We start from the raw sequence: 18,111 nt of genomic DNA on the forward strand, positions 1-18,111 counted from the left end.
TAACTCCCACGGGTCGGCCTCGCTGTCGCTGCAAGACGCGAGTGCCACAGAGTAATCGAACTGCGGGCACAGGATATTGCTGTCCACTGCGGCCGCAACAGCTTCAATCTAGGAGTCGAGGATCTTCCGCAGATTTTGCTTCGCTTCCTGTACCTTCTTTTCGTCTTGCTTTCGTTGGGCTTCCTCGGTCTTGCGTCGTTTCCTAAAGAGCCCCTTGTTTTTTGCGCTGGGCGGCTTCTAGCTGCTCGCAGCAGCAGCATTCTCGGCTTTGAGCTTGGCAAGTAATGCTTCCCTCTCCTTAAGAATCTCGAGCTGTTTCTCGGCCATCTTCTGGACCTTGGCCTTGGCCTCTGCGAGTTTCTTAACCTCGATCTGCTCCGTCTCGAGACTGAAGGGCTGTCCTGGCTTATTTACCGCGGGCAGAAGGGAACTCCGCTCCCAGGAAACTTGTACGTTAGACGTCTTCTCAGGCAGAGGAGGAATGGGCTTGTTCTTCCCCTTGCCGCCCTTCCCAACAGGATGGCCCTTTGGAGTGGCTCCAGAGGTGAGGATCTCGTAGAAGGCTTCGTAAGGCTCATTGAAGAGCTGCTCTTCGTAGTTCCAGGCGGTAATCTCACCATTGTTCTGGCGGGCCATCTGTTCCTTCTCGGCATCGGTCCTACCGAAGGGGTGCAAGCGGAGATTGTGGTACAGAGTTTGGGGCTTCTCGCCGGACTCGGTCACGTAGTACATCTTAATTGTGATCTCGAATTCTCCCCATCCGGTCTCGTGGATGATGAAGGGTTTTCCGGGTTCGCCGTCGATCACTTCGTTGAGGTTAGCAAGGTTCGCAGCCTAGTAGGAAAGGCGAAGGGGGGAACGCACTCCGCACGTGATTGGGGATGGACTCATGTAACTTGAACTGGACTCTTCTAAGCCAGTAGGTAATGTCTGTGTCGTCAATACCCTTTACAAAGACCTCCCACGAGTGGGTGTGGTCGTCAGGGACGCCCTCTGGCTTCGGGTTGCGCTCGGGATCGAAGGGTCGGGCAGTGGTTCCGTAGATGAAGGAACGCTTGATCTGGGTGCCCTTGACGCGCTTACCGAGGCTGCTGGGCGGCGCCATCTTTGCGGTTTTTGCGAATTACTCTTATGGATTGATATGTCTTGTGTGACGATACAGTATTAAGGAGACAATCGTCGTCGTTAAAGTTGGTGTTCGAAGATGTACATGGTGGAAAATGAGTTGTCGCAAGGATAGTTTCTGCAGTCGCGCCCCAAGGCGAAGAAAGACAAGGTAAGAAGTACCTTCAGGTAGCCTTACAGGTGCGCAACTTTAAAGTGGGCCAGAAATACCCTTCGCTGTTTCCCCATCGAATCTGTTGCCGGGTCTAGGAAACTCTGACACGACGCCATCTTTAATCCAGCGGCAAGTCAGGAAATAAGTGTATTATACAAAAGGCAATGGCGTTCGCAGGTTTGATCGAACCGAATTTTGGCTGTTTTCATGAGTCCGCCTGTTTTTTACTACATTTCCTGTGTGCTTGTCTGCGACCTTCTGAAGGCGTGTGATATATATCTAGAAATGCACTTACAGGGAACTAGCCCACAAGATATTGTGTAACGCAAAATGCACAAAGTGAGAGGTTGAAATTACTGAACGCCTGAATGACAGAACTTGAGCACATTCCGGAGAGGTACTCAATTTCTAGACTAAGCTTGGCTTCCAGCGCTGGTCATGAGGTCATAGATGAGTCTCCACTGGAATCGAGAACTGGTCAATGACTTTCTACAAAGTGATAATAGCTAAAGAAAAAGAAGCGTCGGGACGTAGTATTGATATCTTTATTTCGGAATGCTTCAAACATCTCAGTAAGGTATACACTCAATGGTCTGATGTGTCTGGTGCATTTCTTCTAGGTCGGTTCGTCCGTCCCATGGAATATTCCAAGCTCAGGCACAGTGGACGGCGCAGCCAACGCGAATCGGGTCTGGCCAATGACAAGCTCCAATTTAGCTGTGCACCCCTGTAAGCGCACGCCTGCGTCAAGACCCTGGAAGATTTCAATGGGGAGCTGGGGGAGCTTCGGGGCGGGTGATGATTTCATGACTTTGCACCGCGTCCGGAACGGCATCGAACCACTCTCGGAAGAAACTGGCATGCGATTGTCGGTACACTAACGCCGAATTCGGGGTTCAATCTCATTCAACAGCAATTGGCTTTCATCCAGCTCTGTTCACTCGTGAACTCTTCCAATTCTCCCTCAATTGGTCGACCGCTCATACCTTCTCACACTGCGACCATGTCCACATCAGCCGTCACCAAGAAGCTCGTGGTCTGCGGAGGCAACGGCTTCCTCGGGTCAAGGATCTGCAAGTATGCCGTTGCGAGAGGCTGGGATGTCACGTCAATCAGGTACATCCTCCCATAGGGCTTCATCCAGCTGATCATCTCTTCTAACATCGTTCCGCAGCCGCTCAGGTGAACCCAAGTGGCAGGCAGTGACCTCATCACCAGCCCCTCCTCAATGGGCACACAAGGTCTCGTGGGAGCGTGCCGATATGCTCCGCCCCGCGACGTATGCACCGCTCCTCAAGGGCGCCGACTTCGTCGTCCACAGCATGGGCATTCTCCTCGAGGCCGACTACAAGGGAGTCGTCTCTGGCCAGGAGTCACCCATCTCCGGTCTCCAAAAGGCTTTTGCGCCCGTCAAGGACCGCGGCGTCGACCCTCTCAAAGGCCCCGAGGGCGCTGACCTCAAACCCACCAACCCCAAGGACCAATTCACCTACGAGGTCATGAACCGCGATAGCGCAATTGCCCTGGCCAAGCAGTCAAACGCCGAGAACGTGAAAGCATTTGTCTACATCTCTGCCGCCGGAGGTGCGCCTGTACTACCGGCGAGGTACATCACCACCAAGCGCGAGGCAGAAAGCACAATTGCCAGCGAATTCCCGCGCATGCGTGGCATCTTCCCCAGGCCGCCCTTCATGTACGACAGCTCGAGAAAGTTCACACTGCCTCTAGCTGCCATGACGGGCGCTGGTGCTCTGTTCAACAAGCTGACTGGAGGCGTGTTGGGCAGCTTCATGGGTGCAAGCGGTGTGAAGCCTTTGCCTGTGGAGTCCGTGGCAGAGGCAGTCGTAGAGGCACTGGATGACACCAAGGTTCAGGGGCCTATCGAAGTGCCTGAGCTCGAGGAGCTGGCGAACAAGGGATGGAGAAAAACCATGCTCTAGGGCATGTCATGTATTCTAAAAGTTGTCATAGACTGTATCATTCCCCAAAGAAGCCGTAAGGCTCCCCGCGCGCCTTTACTCCCATTAATTCAACATCCGGCTCTTAAATCATGGTTCCTCTCTCGAAACTGTCCCTAATCTCCGCAGTGTACTTGTTGTAGAAGCGTGCCAGCTTCTGGTTGAACTGCTTGTTCTTCTCGTTGATGTATGTGACGTCGCCGTCGTCGCCGTTTTGTGCCATGCGGTCCTTCCTCTTCTTCAATCGGTTCTCCTCAGCTCTCCTGAGGTCTTCCACAAGTCGGTCAATGGCAGCCTTGTCGGGCTTGCTTTGTGTGAATGTTGTAGAGTCCGCAGTTGAATAGAATGACCCGTCCTTGTCCACCGCGATGAGCTCTCCGTCTTCCGTCTCGACGATGTCGAGTCCACCAGACGCCGCCGCGCGCTCGATGGCGGCCATCTTGTCCTTCTCGTACTTTTCCATATCCGGCGCGATATTCCTGAGCTGCCGCTTGTAAATCTTGTTGCTCTCGGCAGTGTAATCCTGGAACGCATTGTTGTCGCGGTGCGCCTCCTTCTTCTTCACGCGCTTGTCCCACTTCTCACTCTCGTCGATGGTCCAGTCCCACGCGCGCTTGCGCTCAAAGTCACCACCGGCGTCTTCGACATCGGCCTTGAGAAGCTTGTGCGAGGCTATGGCCTGCTTGCGGTGGATAGCAGCCAGTTGGCTGGGGTCTGTAGCGAGGCGTTGGGACTCGAGCGTCGCTTCTTTGAAATTTTGGTCGGAGGAGCTCTTGGCGCGGGCTTTGAGGGCTTTGAAGCGCGCCATGCGATCTTGTGCCTTTAATACGGCATCGTCTGATGCGGATGATTCTGGGACTTCTGCCTCTGTGGTTGTTGTGGTGGATTCCTCAGCATCGGGCTGTTCGGTAGCGGCAGGTTCTGCCGGCGCGTTTTCCTTGATTTCCTCTTTGGCGGTGGCCTTGGGCTCGGTCTTTCTCTTCTTAGCGGCAGGAGGCATCTTTGAAGTTTTGAAAATGTGATCGGGAAGGCCGTGGTTGTCTTGCTGATCGAAAATGGTGGAAAGTTCGCTGGGGTCTTGGTTGGAGATGGGATGTCACTGAAGAACTGAAGTGCGCCAGGTGACGGTAGCCGTGACGCTCCTCTGAAAAATCTCCAGCCTTCAGAGTATGTGGCTGGTGCGGTGCACTGTTTGTGGCTGTGCTTCGACCGGAACAACAAATCGCCCCACCCGCTGTGGATCGTATGGGGGGAGACCTGCGAGAAAGCACCCGCGGCTACGCGGGCGGGCCATCCCTGTCGAGCCCCAACACCCCCTGCGTCCAGTCTCCCCTCAGCACCTAGACGCGCCCTGGGTAGTATGCGGCTCCCAGAATCAGACGATTTTTCAAGCGACATCGCGTGTCCTTGAAAAGCTTCATCCCCAAAACTGACCTAAGCTCGGAGCACCCAATGAGCTAGCCAAGCGCGCCAGCTATGCCACCTCTGAGATGTGCGAGTGGCATCCAAGGCCTTCGCCGCAAAACTTCTTTTCCTGCCGCGGCAGCTCCGTTTCATTCTACTGCTCATCTCACGAAAAGGACACGACCGAGGATTCACCTGAGAAAACGCAGCACCCCTACACCAGGACCATGGTGGAAGCCTTTTGAGCTCACAGAGGCGGTTTTGGACCTGGACAGCTACGAGAGCAATTACACGCGACCGTATGACAAGGCCGAAGAAGTGGCCCAGACCGCAAAATGGAAGTCAGATCCAAGGAAGGATGCCATGGGAAAGCGCATCGACAAACTTGAGGCCGACTATAAGGACGCCAAGAAGAAGCTCGAGATCATTCAAAGCAAGTCCTGGCAACCATGGCGTGTCACGGATCTCGACATCATGACTGCTGCTCTTCAGGGAGCTCCCAAACGCCCAGGGCGCGGGACCCAAGATGCTGACAGTGTTCAACTCGAAGTTGTCGACAAAAATGGCATTCCCTTATCCGTCTGTGAAGACGACGAGCGCCTTCTAGAGTGGCTCATCCATCGAAAGCACAACGCCCGTCCATGGCGACTGGGCGCTGAAGAGCTTTCACGACTTTTAGAGGAACCAAACAATGCCAAAGAGTTTCAGCGCTTACTCTCGAGATTCCTAACGTCTGGTCAAAGTCATGAGACAATTGCAAATAACGCCACCGCTATTGCAACGGTTATATCAGATGCGCTTTATCGTTTGGAGCGCCCCATCGAATTGCTGCCCATCATCAACAGCTTCAACGCTCGCTGCGAGTTGCACGGCTATCCAATGGGTCTCCCCCTTTGCCACGAGGGCATGAGGCTTTGCGCTGGAGCCTTCAAGCTCTGGGGTTTGCAGAACTACATCGAACATGCCTTCAGCCATCGGTACGGGGTTGAGCCAGTCGTTATCACTGAAGTAATGCGCATCCTCCAAAAGGAGGTATTATTAAGAGAATCACAAGAGGAATCTGGCGTCGGCTCAGACCTGCAAAGCTTTGAAGGCCCCCGGTTGAATCTCAGAACCTGGAAATTCAAGATCTTTCGCATCTTGACTGGGGCTCCAAAGAAGGGAAACCCCGACAAGACGAAACCGTGTTTCCGGAAAATAGTCGAGAAGAAGCCCGACGAGCAGGAGCTGAACGATGTCTACCAGGAACTATTAGCAACAGTCAGACCTCTGCCACAAGACATGGTCGACATGGATAATCGAAGCGGACAGTGAAAGAGACGATAGCAAGGACAGCCTACCGCAAAAAGACAACTGGCTGAATCTCTTGTCAGATCTTGCCAAGGCAGTCGTCGATGCAGTTCCCACCTTTGCTGGAGTACGGATCATGCACATCAATAGAGCTTCAGAACAACCGATGAGTCGAGGGTGCGCTACCCTTAGAAGAGATAGACATCAATGGGAAGAACGAAACCATGCATTTCGGTGGAAACTTTTCCTTGGTCACTGAATGGAAACTTCACCTTCAAAGTTCGGACCCAACTGTTCGGCGCCAGAGCCCTGCCATCCCGCTAATTAGTCGAAAGTGGTTGCTACTGCTCTACCCTTCCAACGGCTCCCGCCCGCGTCGTGAACTACTATCTCACCCAGCCAACAAGCGAAGTCGCGCCTCCTCTTTGAGCCGTAGGCCTCAGCCCTGCCACGCCCATTGCCGGATGCAGGATCTAGTGCCATGTGGCTGCCCGAACTCCATCCCATCCGGAACTTTGCTCCAGTGAGCTGAAGCGGGACTCTCCAGACCACTTCTCCAATTGGACCTCGTACGTACCGTCCACAAGCTCTAGCTTGAGCCGCCTTTTCTCTAAACACAACGTTAAGGCCGCGTTCGTGTTTAAGCCTCCACGGACTTCCCGTTTGTCTGACTTGCTACCACTTCGTTTTTTTTTTTGGCACTTGAGTCTCCCGGGAGGCTGACGCAGCTGCAGCGCAAGCCATGAAATCCCATCTGCGTGCCTGCTTAGCAGCTGCTTCACCGCAATTTGTCTCAAACGTTATTCCTCTGCCTTCGCGGCATGTGTGGGCGTTGACATATGAGCTCAGAAACCCCTGGCACTCAAATATTGGACATGTCATTGATACTCACAACAGAAAAACTACAATCATCGAAGTCGATGATCATCTCGATCTAGGCCTTGTCCCGCTTGACATTCAAGGCGCCTCCCCGTCCCCCACTTGACCCGGGAGTCAGGTTCACTCACAGCCAGACAAGCAGAGTACCGAACGTGGCAAAGCAAGCTACATCGATCGAGGCATGGTGTCCCGGGCTAGAATTCCAGCTGTCTCGCCCGTTCACATCTGGTCAGCCTCTGGCTGCAGCCGAGCCGCCGCCCGTCTGGATCCGGTCTGGCTTCATGCCTTCTGGTCGCGGGGTTGAGTGGCACTCCTAGCTTGCCAAGCCTGCGCACTCTCTTGTTCCCCATTCGATTCTTTGTCTCCGAGCTGGATCATATCTCTGGGCAGACCTAGCCTGAACTCCTTTCGTGGGCAATTCCGTTATTTTCTGGAGGTTTGCAATCCTTCTGCGTCTTCAACCTTGACCGTGTTCCTCATCACATTTCTCCCTTGAACCACGTTCATCTCCGCGCAGCATTCCATTGCTCGCTCCTACCAGACGATCTTTCCTTTCTGGTTTGCAGAAGTAACCCGCTATCCACGAGACATACAGAAGACTGGTCCGCAGAACAAATCCTATTGATCCCCACTTACTTTTCTCCCTTGCCTGCCTTGCCTTCGATACACCCTGGATTTTGAACTGCCGACTGGACGCCAATTACTCGCATATATTCACTATGGGCCTGTTCCCATACTGGGATGGATCGACAGCCCGGGATGGAGGAGTGTTAGAGATCCGATCAAAGACGTCTCTGCTATGTGCGTCCGTTCTGTTACTCGTGGCACCGGCCATCGCACAACAAGATCCCGTGAACAATTTCTGTCGTCGATTCGGGCACCAGACAGCTGTTGTAGACAGCAAACTGTACATCGATGGGGGGCTCATTAACTGGAACATAAACGAGAATCCGAGTAACTACTCAAGTACGTCCACTTACCGTCGCTGATAGTTCCACTTATAAAGATTGCATAGTTCAAGAAGTCTCGCTAACACCATTCAGATCCATGGCTCCTCTATCAAGACCTCTCCCAGTCAGCCCCCAATGTGGGTATGCCGCCATTATTTGCGAACCTCTCAAAGAACGGAACTATTCCCAACACCAACGGCGGTGGCCTATGGGCCGATGGTGTCAACAAGCGTCTCTATCTCTTTGGCGGCGAGCACAATGCCGAACCCCCATCCCCATTCAATCTGTGGTCCTATGATATCATTAATAATTATTGGACATCGTACGGCACACCACGGTCCGGTATTCCCATTTCAAAAGTCAGCTACGGAGCTGGTGTGTCTGTCGACACGAGGGGTGAAGCGTACTACTATGGCGGCTGGCTTAGCAACGCCTCCGTCGCGGGATGGGGAACAGGTCCACCAGTCGCTACTAACGGGCTCGTCAAGTACACCATGGACACGAACAGCTGGTCGAACAATACTGGCCCAGACAACGTCCGCCGCGCTGAAGGAAGTCTGCATTACATACCTGCTGGAGGCGGCGGGATGCTGGTCTACTTTGGCGGCATTCAGGATTTCAATACGAACGGAACAGGGGAGGGTCAGCCGATGGACACGATCTTCATGTACGACATCCTGAGCAGCAGGTGGTACACGCAAAAGGCGACGGGCCAGATCCCCGAGATGAGACGGCGTTTCTGCGCAGGCGTCACATGGTCGGCGGACCAATCCTCCTACAACATGTTAGGCTTTCTTTCCCTCCTTCTCTTAACGTCCATCACTAACATATTCAAAGCTACATGTACGGCGGAGCAACGGTCCCAGGAGTCCTTGGCGCAGGCTACGACGACGTCTACGTTCTCTCCCTCCCAACATTCACATGGGTGAAGATGTTCCCTTCCACAAACGGCACCGGCTCGAACCCTCACCATTCTCTGTCCTGCAACATCGTACCAGGCCGCGCACAAATGATCATCATCGGCGGAACTTTCCCTTCATCCAACGACTGTGACTACCCCGTGCAATGGGGGACACACAACGTCGACCTTGGCAAACAGAACAAGAACAAGAGCATCTGGGAACTCTACTCCCCGAATAAGACGACATACTCGGTCCCAGATGAAGTCATTGCAGTGATAGGCGGCAACGGCAATGGCGGCGCAACAAAGACATCTCCCGCAGCTGGCTGGAATACCGCAGACCTGGGCCTCATGTTGGCCGACCAAGCCGAAATCACGCTCAGAACACCCACCCGCATGGTCTCTGCTACATCCGCTCCATCCAGTGGCTCGTCCCTCTCCACCGGTGCCATCGTCGGCATCGCAGTCGGAGCTGCCGCCCTCATCATCTTGCTCGGTTTGGCCTGCTTCTGCCTCATCCGTCGCCGCCGCAGCCAACAATACCACAACCCTCCCAACTCGAGCTCAGGCCAGCCATTCCATACGCAGACCATGTCTGAGGCATGGTCCCCGCCGGCAACGCACGTCAGCCCAGCGGCATCGCCATACTCGCCTCCTTATCACCCCTCCCCCTTTACGCCACCGCCGCACTCCCCTCCGCCGCCGCAATCTGCACAAACGGTCCCGCCTTACATGGGACCACCCGTCGAGCTCCCGTCCGAGTCTCCAGCACTCACAACAGCTCTTTCTCCACCGCCGCCGCCCTCAGGGGGACACCACTCCGGTGCGACGACAGCAGCAGGCTCCTCGATGACGCGCTCGTCCTCGGTAACCTACCCCCCGCAACAAGCCTACTTTCCAGACCCGGTAACCTTGTCGAATCAAGTTCAAATTGACGCCAATGGGAACATGTGGGTGCCGCAGGTGAGCATGGTCCAAGTCGCGTCCGGGAGCCACCCGGGTAGCCAGCACGGGACCCCTCCGGTGTATACGCCGCCGATGGGAGACCGAAAATCACCGGCGGCGCATCCCACGCCTCCGGTGGAGGTCCAGCCGACGCCACCAGTGGAGTTGCCCGGGTCGCCGCAGGAGCTGAGCGCGGACCGGGATGATGATCGGGCGGGTAATGGGAATTCGAGGCACCAAACATTTTACAATAGGTGAAAAGGGTCCTCAATGGTGTATATTTTGAATGTATTAGCGAGAGCATCCGTTACTTAAATCTCATGTGTCTAATGTTACGAAAATAATCTTACAACGTACTTAACCTTATGCATTTTCGATTTCCTTTGTTTGAGGCATTGCATTTCTCATACCCGCAGTACTGAGAACCTGATGTCGACTTCAGAAGTCAAGCTTAGCCGTCTGTCTCCAACGAGATCTTAGAGAAGAAGACATCGCCTAGGCTGAGAATGTTTCAGCAAACTATTCCGGATATAGGTGTCCCGTTTGCTTCGTCATTGAGTCAACGTAAGAAGATGCAACATGTAATTCGGAAATGCGAGCGGCGACGAAAGAAGCAAGAGTAGTCAAGTATGCGTCAAAATTCCGCTGGTCATGGTAAACGGTAGGCACGATGCCGCTCTGTGTTCATTTCTAGGGGGCCACATACTCAATCAGCAGCTATGATCTGGTCAAGTAAATCCCAGATCCCAGATCGTTTGGCTACAAGATTGTCTTCCTCATGAAGGGATGGTGTCCCGGGGCTATGCTCTCGCCCTTGGTGCCGAAAATATCGTGTCCTAGACCGTCGCCGTCTTCCCAGCACCCCGCGGCACTTCGGGGTTTGCAGGGTGTCTGAAGCAGCAAATGATGAAAGACTTGGACCCTACGAGCCTTCTGCTGAAGCAAGTACACAAGTGGCGTGAGGGAGATTATCGTGTAAATGACTAGTGACCAGTGTCGAGTAAGCGATTATCAACCACAAGAGGGGGAAAACAAACTGCCGTTTCCCACAACCGCCAAAAGCGGCTCAGTAAATAATGCCCTCACGATATTGTCACCGTATCCTCCCGAAATAAGACCGGGCCCCGATACGATGCAATCCCTAAGAGAAAGCAGGGGGGAGAGTCATTCCTCCACACACACACACAGCGTCGCAATCTCCTCCTCCTCTCCCGGCCGCGGCCCAAGCACCGTGCACGCCGCAAAACTCGGGCACCCCCGATGCTCCACCCCGAACAACACCGGCATCGCCGACACGGCGCCGGCCGTCTCTGCCTCCCACGGTAACCAGCCCCGAGCAAACGCGCGAGGAACGTCGCATACTGTGCGAACGCGGGAAAACACAAATCATTTGGAGACGCGACTGGTAAATGCGTGCATCAATCACATCCCATCACACACAGAGGCAGGGGACAAAACCTGTTTACCATGTCTCAAAAAAACCTGACGTATTTGCGAACCGTTGGGCCGCTCTTGCCAGAGGGTTAAACCAAAATCTCGGATATCTCACCCCCGAGCAAAGATTAGATCTGGCAAATGCCACCAACAACCGAGACTAGCCTATCTTGCATGTCGCTGCTCTCACCTTCCTCACCCAATCTGATCGACCCAAAATCCAACTCAAGCGCTACGCAACCAACCACCCTGCCCAAAGCAGACCATGATTCCAGTTTTCCCGACTATGCGATTCCCCCCGGGTATCCCAAGTAGGCAAAAACCACACGACCCCTTCTCACGTCATCATCCCACCCATCCAGCCCACCACACACAACCAGAATCACTAAACCGGTCCTCCCTGGGACACCGTCACACGCCGTCCCTTATTGCACAGCAGGCGCCTCAGCCGCCCGCCGCGCCGCCACCAAGAATCTCTTATTGCAACGGCTCCAAAAACGGCCCAAGGTGTGATGACCTACGGCTCACGGCTCGCGGCTCGCGGCTCGCGGCGTCCTCTCCGCTCACCTGGATCCTCAACCCGCTCACCGGACCTACACCGCCCCCAAACAACACCCAACGCCCGTACGTCAGCCAAAGTCATCACCACGATCGTCAACACACACACGCACGAGACCTTCGTAAACCGCTTCGTCATAGGACACCTAACCCTTGGCCGACTTCGCCTCAACCTCAATCAACCAACTCATCTGACTTAACCCATACAACATAATCACCATCCCGCGAGCAAATGTAGCAAACCCACATGACTCGGCATGCCAGACCTCGGAAGCCATCCACACAGTATAATCCCATATTCTTTCGACGCCCCCCCCCATATTCCCGAATCGTGACTGTCTCCACCGCCCACCCCAAACGTGACGAGAAAAGAGCCCACCCCCAGATCTTGCTCCTCACGATCGTCCAAAACGAAAAGCCAAGCCCCACGCAAGAAGAGTGACCTCCCAAATTGCCAAACAGCCCGGGACACCCAAACCCCACTCCGCAGTTCTCCCGCGCCCGCAGGCCTCGACGCGTCCCAAGGGTCGTCGTGATGGGAAATCCCGACCTCACACCCCCAAACCAGGAGCTCTCCAAAAACATAGCACAATCACACGTAGTGTAGTCTCTAATATCGGAAACCGCCCGGCGCCAACACTACCTCCCTCCCCCCACACAGGCACAATAATCCTTCACCACCTGCCATCCATCCAACCAACCAGACCACACACATACATCATCCCCCATCCGTAAGCACGTTGTACAACCTCAGCAAAACCTCGGGCCCGAAAAGAAAGCGGTCCAGACCTCTCTCTATAGTATTCTTGAGCGGCACAGCAAACACACAAACCAAAACCAAGGATTCCCTCCTCCCAAAAACGGGTGTCCAATTAATATCAAAATCCTACGGTGCGCGCAACACCTTTTCCCACCACCCCTGGGCCACCCCCAATTATCCATCAACCGTCCTCTGCGGCTGCCGTCTCAACGGTAGGTTACTCCTGTCCATCTCCCGCAAGAACCCACCGCCGAGTCAGTTGCGCACATCACTCGCGGGGCCACTCACTCCATACATGTCTCGTCCGGGTAAAAAGAAAGAACAAAAAACAGAGATAGATCGACAATGGGTCTTGCGGAGGTGGGCAGGTTCAGATAAGTGTGGAACTGATACCATGACCGGTAGAGCAGGTATCTTCCTTCCCTCACACCCCCGGATGCACGAGTTAGTTGCTTGATGCTAGGTAGCTAGGCCTGTGTGTCTGCATCCGCTATTCACCAATCATACACTCTCAACGCGCGCCGTACGAGTGAGACAGACACCAGACATTCCGGTTATACACAAACAAACATGATTATGATGTAATTCATATTTTGTTCCTTGCGAAATCAGGTTGTGCCTGCTCTAGAGACATATACCCAGATCGCGTAATGAGATACATACAATAAAAAGCCAGACTATGGTCGTTTTGAGAGGAGGGGGAGTACTGTATCCGCCATGTGCCTCCTATCCCAAGGTCATGATGATGATGATGACGAAAAATGCGCCCTAGTAATAACCTGAAGAACCCGTTGTCCTTTCATGCAAAAGCTGGAGACCCGTAAATGCCCGCCTTTCTAATATGCTTTCAAGATGGCGTGAACGACACACGATACGTGCGCAACGCTCAGAGAAGATGAAAAAAAAAAAATAAGAAAACTCCCCCGTCATGAATCGTTCCCGGCCACAGCCCACCCCGGCACGGAGATGTCGTTGAGATCCTCCGTGATGAGTTGGGTATGGCGTACCAAGCAGCCGGTTCGAAATCCAGACAGGCAATATCCCCAATAACTCGCTGTGTCAATGCCAATCAATGCCTATGCCAATGCAACCCCGATTTTGTGTGTTTTGAGTGTGTGATCCCCCCCTTCCCTTGCTCCTCCCCCGCTCACATGACCGATGAGAACACGCCGCAGATGCGCAAATTGGCAAATCCCCACACTAGTGACTTCCACCATGCTGGTTTCTCCGCGCGCGTCAAAGCGTCATTTTCGTGGGGTAAAGGGACGAGGGTGGTGTTGGAATGAGATCGGCTGGAGAAAAGTGAGTGCCGGATGATTCGGAAATGTGGCGACCCGAAGCAGGAAGAGCAGCAAACAAGACAGAAGCTGAAGTTTGGCATCGAATCTCCCCCTTATCGGCCGTCGTCCATCCCGTAAATTAAACCCCCGCGTTTTCCGGCGCTCGAAATCGACGCTAACCCCGCGTTGGGGGCTGGGGTGGACAGGCGAGTACGAGAGGAGAAAGCCCTTGAGGGCGCCCCCGTCGCCCCCCCGCTGTACACCTGTTCGGGTGCGAAAGAAGGTCGCCGAACAATACGCCAGTTCCGCCCCCGATGTCGTCGTGCGTTGCCAATGGGATGGTAGTCCACAACCATGTGTGTCTGGTGGCGCCAGTCCTCCCCAAGCCCTTTTGGTGGGCGTTAGCGACCGACCATGGGTGTCACCAATTCGATACTTTTCGGCCTCGAGTAGCCCGGGCCAGTGGGTCTCCGCGTCGGCAGCGGCCGATCCATGCCGCTGGAGCTGTAGTTGTAAGCGTAGCCGGTGGAAGCGTAACCACCATCGTAGGTTGCCGGGAAGAAACCGTTGCCGCTGCGGTTGTAAGAGGAGCTGGGGCTGGCGGCGCTGCTCTTGGTGAAGGGCCACAAGCTGCTGGGGTGCGATGATGTGGGGGATGGCGGGCTGGGAGGGCGGATGCTGAGCGACCTCAGGGCGGAGATGGCAGACGAGTACTGAGCACCGCTGGTGGCACCTGGTGTCGTGGGCGGGGAGAAGTGCATCGAGTTGGGCCTCGATGGCGAGGCGCGGGGGACGATGTCTCTCGGTTCGGGGTTGCCTGCAGCGTAGAAAGGGTAGTGACTCTGGTGCACCTGGCTGTGACTCCTGCCGATTGATGCGCTCTGCTGATCATGGAGGCGGCACGCTTCTGAGCAGTACAGCGTCTTGACGTCTTGGGGCACGAATTGCTTTTCGCACGTCATGCTAGAACACAACCAGTCAGCGGGTGTGTTTGTGATAGTCATGAAAAACAAGATGGGCTTGAGAGGCTTCTCGGGAGACGGGGTAATGGGTGACGCCCGAAGCTGCGCGTCCATCGTGGCACTGCAGCACTCCCGAAGAGGGAAACCGTCTGCAGCGAGCCATGGAAGATCATTGCGTAGAACAGGACGGAGCTGTTGCGGGGATTGCCAGTCTAGAACATGGCGCGGGCAGCCACTTGCGCCAGGCTGAGGAGAAAAGAAAGGAAAGGCCGAGGTGAGGAAGTAGAGTGATAAAGACAGATCATGCTTACGTACCAAAACTGAGGGAAGCTTTCACGGTCATCGTCCCACGAGTCCTGCCATTCGCGTTCGCGGTCCCTGTGGCTCTTGCCCAGCTTTTGCGCGGCGACAGGTGTTTGGCGTCGGGAGAGTGTTGTTGGGCGCTTGCCATAGCGGGAGGGATCAGTGGCGGTAACGGTCTTCTCCGTCATGGAGGTGTTGCCGGACTTTCTGCGACTGTGATGCATTGTGTGTTGTTGTGTGTGTGAGTGAGTATATGAGAGAGAGAGGGTGAGGTCAGAAAGCCAATGCTATGCTGGCAGGGGTCTTTCTTGTAGTCGAAAGTCCTCACTGTCTGTCGTCTCCCAGACAGTCAGTGGTGCCTGTGATGCAGCGGGAGCCTGTGTTGGTGGTGGCAGGCGGAGGAAGATAAGCGGGGATGGTGGTGGTTTGGTGGATGGGTAGGCGCCGTGCAATTCCCCTAACGAGCGATGATTGACACCAAAACAACTGTAAGGTGGTTGCCCGTGCTGTCTCGGCCGTCGGGTTTGGCAACGAGCAGAGACAGAAAGACCCAGTTTAAAACCCCGTGGAGGTGAAGGAATCGAGTTGGTGACTCTCGTGAAAATTTTTCGTAAACGGGGATTGTGTGATACGGGTTGCCGTCCTGTTGGTGGCCTTGGGTATGGGAATGCAGGAAATTGGTCCTTGCTTTCTCACGCGTTCCGAGTGGCAAAAAAAAGGTCTGGACCGTTGCGCGACGCCGCTGAAGAGATTTTTTGTGTTTGCCCGTTCGTTGGAGAGTCAAGTTTCCCCCCGCAGACAAGCCAGGTCGGAGCGGGTGCTGGGAGGATTAAGAAGGGGTCGAGAGCAGCCGCAAGTGCAGGGGACGCCTGATGTGGTGTGCCTTATTTCCAATAGCTAAGGCGCCTTGGTGATGGGAACTGATAGATAGCGGCGGGTTTGCCTGGGGGTGTGGATATGGCCTGGTAGGTATTTGACCGAGCTGATAAGTGATGGGTGTGTGTTGTTTGTATGTGTGTGTGAGTGAGTGAGTGGGTGAGTAGTGTGAGAGCGTGTGTGTGTGAGGATGCGAGAGCGGTAGCGGATGCTGCAGCGTGTGTGCGGGCGGCTGATACGCCTTTATGAATGCCCGTACCCAAGGAACAGGTTCCTATCTAATTATCAATTCGGCGAGATGCCGCTGACACAGACGGTGTTCAAGCCCAGGCGGATGAGGTGCTGGGCGGCCGTGGTGGTGCTAGCTAGCCCGCAGGAAGGACGGCCGGATGAGCGCTCTATTTTTGCGAGGGCTAACTCGGCTGAGAGGCTTGTAGCTGACGGTGGTTGATGTTGCCGTGCTAGGTAAGGGTAAGATAGTGGGAGGTTGCAAGCTTGGTGTAAGTCGTAAACAAGCCGGGGGCAAGACGGGCGTCTGTAGCGCCAAGTTGCACCGTGGTAGTGGTTTCTCGATCCAGGGATGGGCCGTGGCCGGGTGCTTTTTTCGAGATTTAATTAAACAGCGGGTGCAGCAACGAACATGCGCTGGCTGGAAGCACGATGACGACACACGAGAGCGAGAGGAGTGCGGATGCGGGGACCAGGGCTAGCTAGCAGCGAGAGAGAAAAAGGAAGCTAGGGAAGTTGAGGTAAGGCGAAGTGGTTTGCGGTTTGCTTTGCGGATGTCGATGTGGATTGGGATGTCGGTCTGGTCCCGTTGTCGTTGATGTTCGGCGGTGGGTTTAAGCCAAGGGTCGGAGTGAGAAGCGGAGGGCGTAGTCGGAATTTGTTGGAGCAGAGCACGAATTGGTCAGGTATGTGTGACTCGAGTGAGACGATTGAGAGAGAGAGGAAAGGAAGAGAGTGAGGTAGTGAGAGAGAGAGAGAAGAATGAGAATGATGACTGATGACCGAGATACCTCGTAGTCCGAACTGATACGGGAAAACGCGAAAGAGAGGCTCTGGAAACGGACGGGAGGGCTCGGGAATTATTTGTAGTGCTGCAGGACGATCTGCTTTTGTATCAAAGCTGTTGCTGCTTTCTCTCGGGGTCTCTGGGGATGGATGGAGCCGCTTGACGAGTGTGACTCTTTCCGTTGTCGTGCTACCTACTAGAGTACTGCTCCTGCTACGGATACTATGGAGGTACTCTACCCACTCCCTTGGAGATGGGTATTTTTTTCCCTTTCCCTTTCTCGCTGTCTGTTCCCTGGACCTTGGACCCAGGCAAGAGCCCGGTTGAGAGAAAGGTACATTGCCCGCAAAAAGAGTACCTCGGATTGACGCAAGGACGAGCAGGGCCGTGGGTTCGCCGAAAGCGGAGATGTCGGGGTGCGGACGGGCCTTCAGCCAATCGACTCTGCACAGCGCCGCCGATTCGTCCGTCGTCTCAACTTTGCCCATGACAGACGGTCAATTTTTATTTTTATTTTTTATTTCTTGGTCTGCGCAGAGAGAGAGAGAGAGAGAGAGAGCACTGTGCTGCCAGAGGCAAAGTCACAAGTGCAGAAAAGCGCAATTTAGTCGCCGCCGCAAAGGTAGCATGCTGCCAGAGACAACAGGGCACACTGCAGACACCCTGATGACCTTCCCTCTTTTCCATTTCAAATAATCCTTTGACCTGTTGTTCCAGTTGTTCAGAAAGCGCGCGTGTGCGTTGGGTAGGTTGTGGCCCTGTCTCTCGAATGTCTTCATCGTCCAGTTCCTCGCCAAGCAGAAAAGTTCCTGCTCCCAAGCGGCGGTGGACGAATTGGAGAAAAGCAAGGGCCCCCGAGAGGAATGAATGGCGGCGGGTTTGTCTCTCGCATACGTGAGACCGGAGAATAATGTCTAGCCCAAAGGTATTCTTCTTTGACGTCTGTGTGGTTAAACGCGATGTGCGAGTGTCTTTTTTCGTATGCAGACTAATTTGGTTGGGAATTCTTTGATCCTCTTTTGGTCTTTGAAAGTTTTTATTTTTTTACTCCTTCCTCTCCTTCCTTCACCGACTTATTGACGTGTCGAGGAATGCGGCTCACTAGCGAGAAATCTCTGACTTTTTTTTTTTTTTTCTTTCTTCCCTCCTGTCTCCTCTCAGATCGAGATTTCAAGATCGGGGTCCGAGGCTTATATCGCAATTCGCCCCCAGAGCTCAGGTCATCACGGGGATTGTGTTTGTTCCCTCTGCAGTGGGCAGGATGCGAGGCAGGCAGGTCAGGTCAGGTTAGGTCAGGCAGGTACCTCTCTGCTCTCG

The 18,111-nt window shown here is 54.3% G+C and overlaps 6 protein-coding genes across 6 annotated transcripts; 3 read left to right on the plus strand and 3 right to left on the minus strand.

Moving 5' to 3' along the window:
- Nucleotides 1-237: 237 nt before the first annotated feature.
- On the minus strand, nt 238-1,105 carry CGCS363_v006585 (Protein AF-9-like protein; the record flags this gene model as incomplete). The annotated part of the gene is made up of 2 exons (XM_036638434.1): nt 238-806; nt 865-1,105. The coding sequence occupies 2 exons, from the start codon at nt 1,103-1,105 to the stop codon at nt 238-240; spliced, it is 810 nt and encodes a 269-aa protein (XP_036496396.1).
- Nucleotides 1,106-2,282: 1,177 nt separating this feature from the next.
- On the plus strand, nt 2,283-3,219 carry CGCS363_v006586 (Uncharacterized protein; the record flags this gene model as incomplete). Its single annotated transcript, XM_036638435.1, has 2 exons — nt 2,283-2,395; nt 2,454-3,219. 2 exons carry the CDS (start codon nt 2,283-2,285, stop codon nt 3,217-3,219), a joined length of 879 nt encoding a protein of 292 aa, XP_036496404.1.
- A 103-nt stretch (nt 3,220-3,322) lies between these two features.
- Nucleotides 3,323-4,237, minus strand: SYF2 (Pre-mRNA-splicing factor SYF2; the record flags this gene model as incomplete). Its single annotated transcript, XM_036638436.1, has 1 exon — nt 3,323-4,237. The coding sequence occupies one exon, from the start codon at nt 4,235-4,237 to the stop codon at nt 3,323-3,325; it is 915 nt and encodes a 304-aa protein (XP_036496853.1).
- Nucleotides 4,238-4,713: 476 nt separating this feature from the next.
- CGCS363_v006588 (uncharacterized protein) lies at nt 4,714-5,955 on the plus strand (the record flags this gene model as incomplete). The annotated part of the gene is made up of 1 exon (XM_036638437.1): nt 4,714-5,955. The coding sequence occupies one exon, from the start codon at nt 4,714-4,716 to the stop codon at nt 5,953-5,955; it is 1,242 nt and encodes a 413-aa protein (XP_036496871.1).
- A 1,574-nt stretch (nt 5,956-7,529) lies between these two features.
- On the plus strand, nt 7,530-9,864 carry CGCS363_v006589 (Kelch repeat-containing protein; the record flags this gene model as incomplete). The annotated part of the gene is made up of 3 exons (XM_036638438.1): nt 7,530-7,776; nt 7,854-8,544; nt 8,598-9,864. The coding sequence occupies 3 exons, from the start codon at nt 7,530-7,532 to the stop codon at nt 9,862-9,864; spliced, it is 2,205 nt and encodes a 734-aa protein (XP_036496411.1).
- Nucleotides 9,865-14,039: 4,175 nt separating this feature from the next.
- Nucleotides 14,040-15,127, minus strand: CGCS363_v006590 (uncharacterized protein; the record flags this gene model as incomplete). The annotated part of the gene is made up of 2 exons (XM_036638439.1): nt 14,040-14,601; nt 14,916-15,127. 2 exons carry the CDS (start codon nt 15,125-15,127, stop codon nt 14,040-14,042), a joined length of 774 nt encoding a protein of 257 aa, XP_036495301.1.
- Nucleotides 15,128-18,111: the final 2,984 nt, after the last annotated feature.

The sequence above is a fragment of the Colletotrichum siamense genome (genome assembly GCF_013390195.1).
Source record: "Colletotrichum siamense strain Cg363 chromosome Unknown KSG_Cg363_contig04, whole genome shotgun sequence".
Classification (NCBI taxonomy): Eukaryota; Fungi; Ascomycota; class Sordariomycetes; order Glomerellales; family Glomerellaceae; genus Colletotrichum; species Colletotrichum siamense.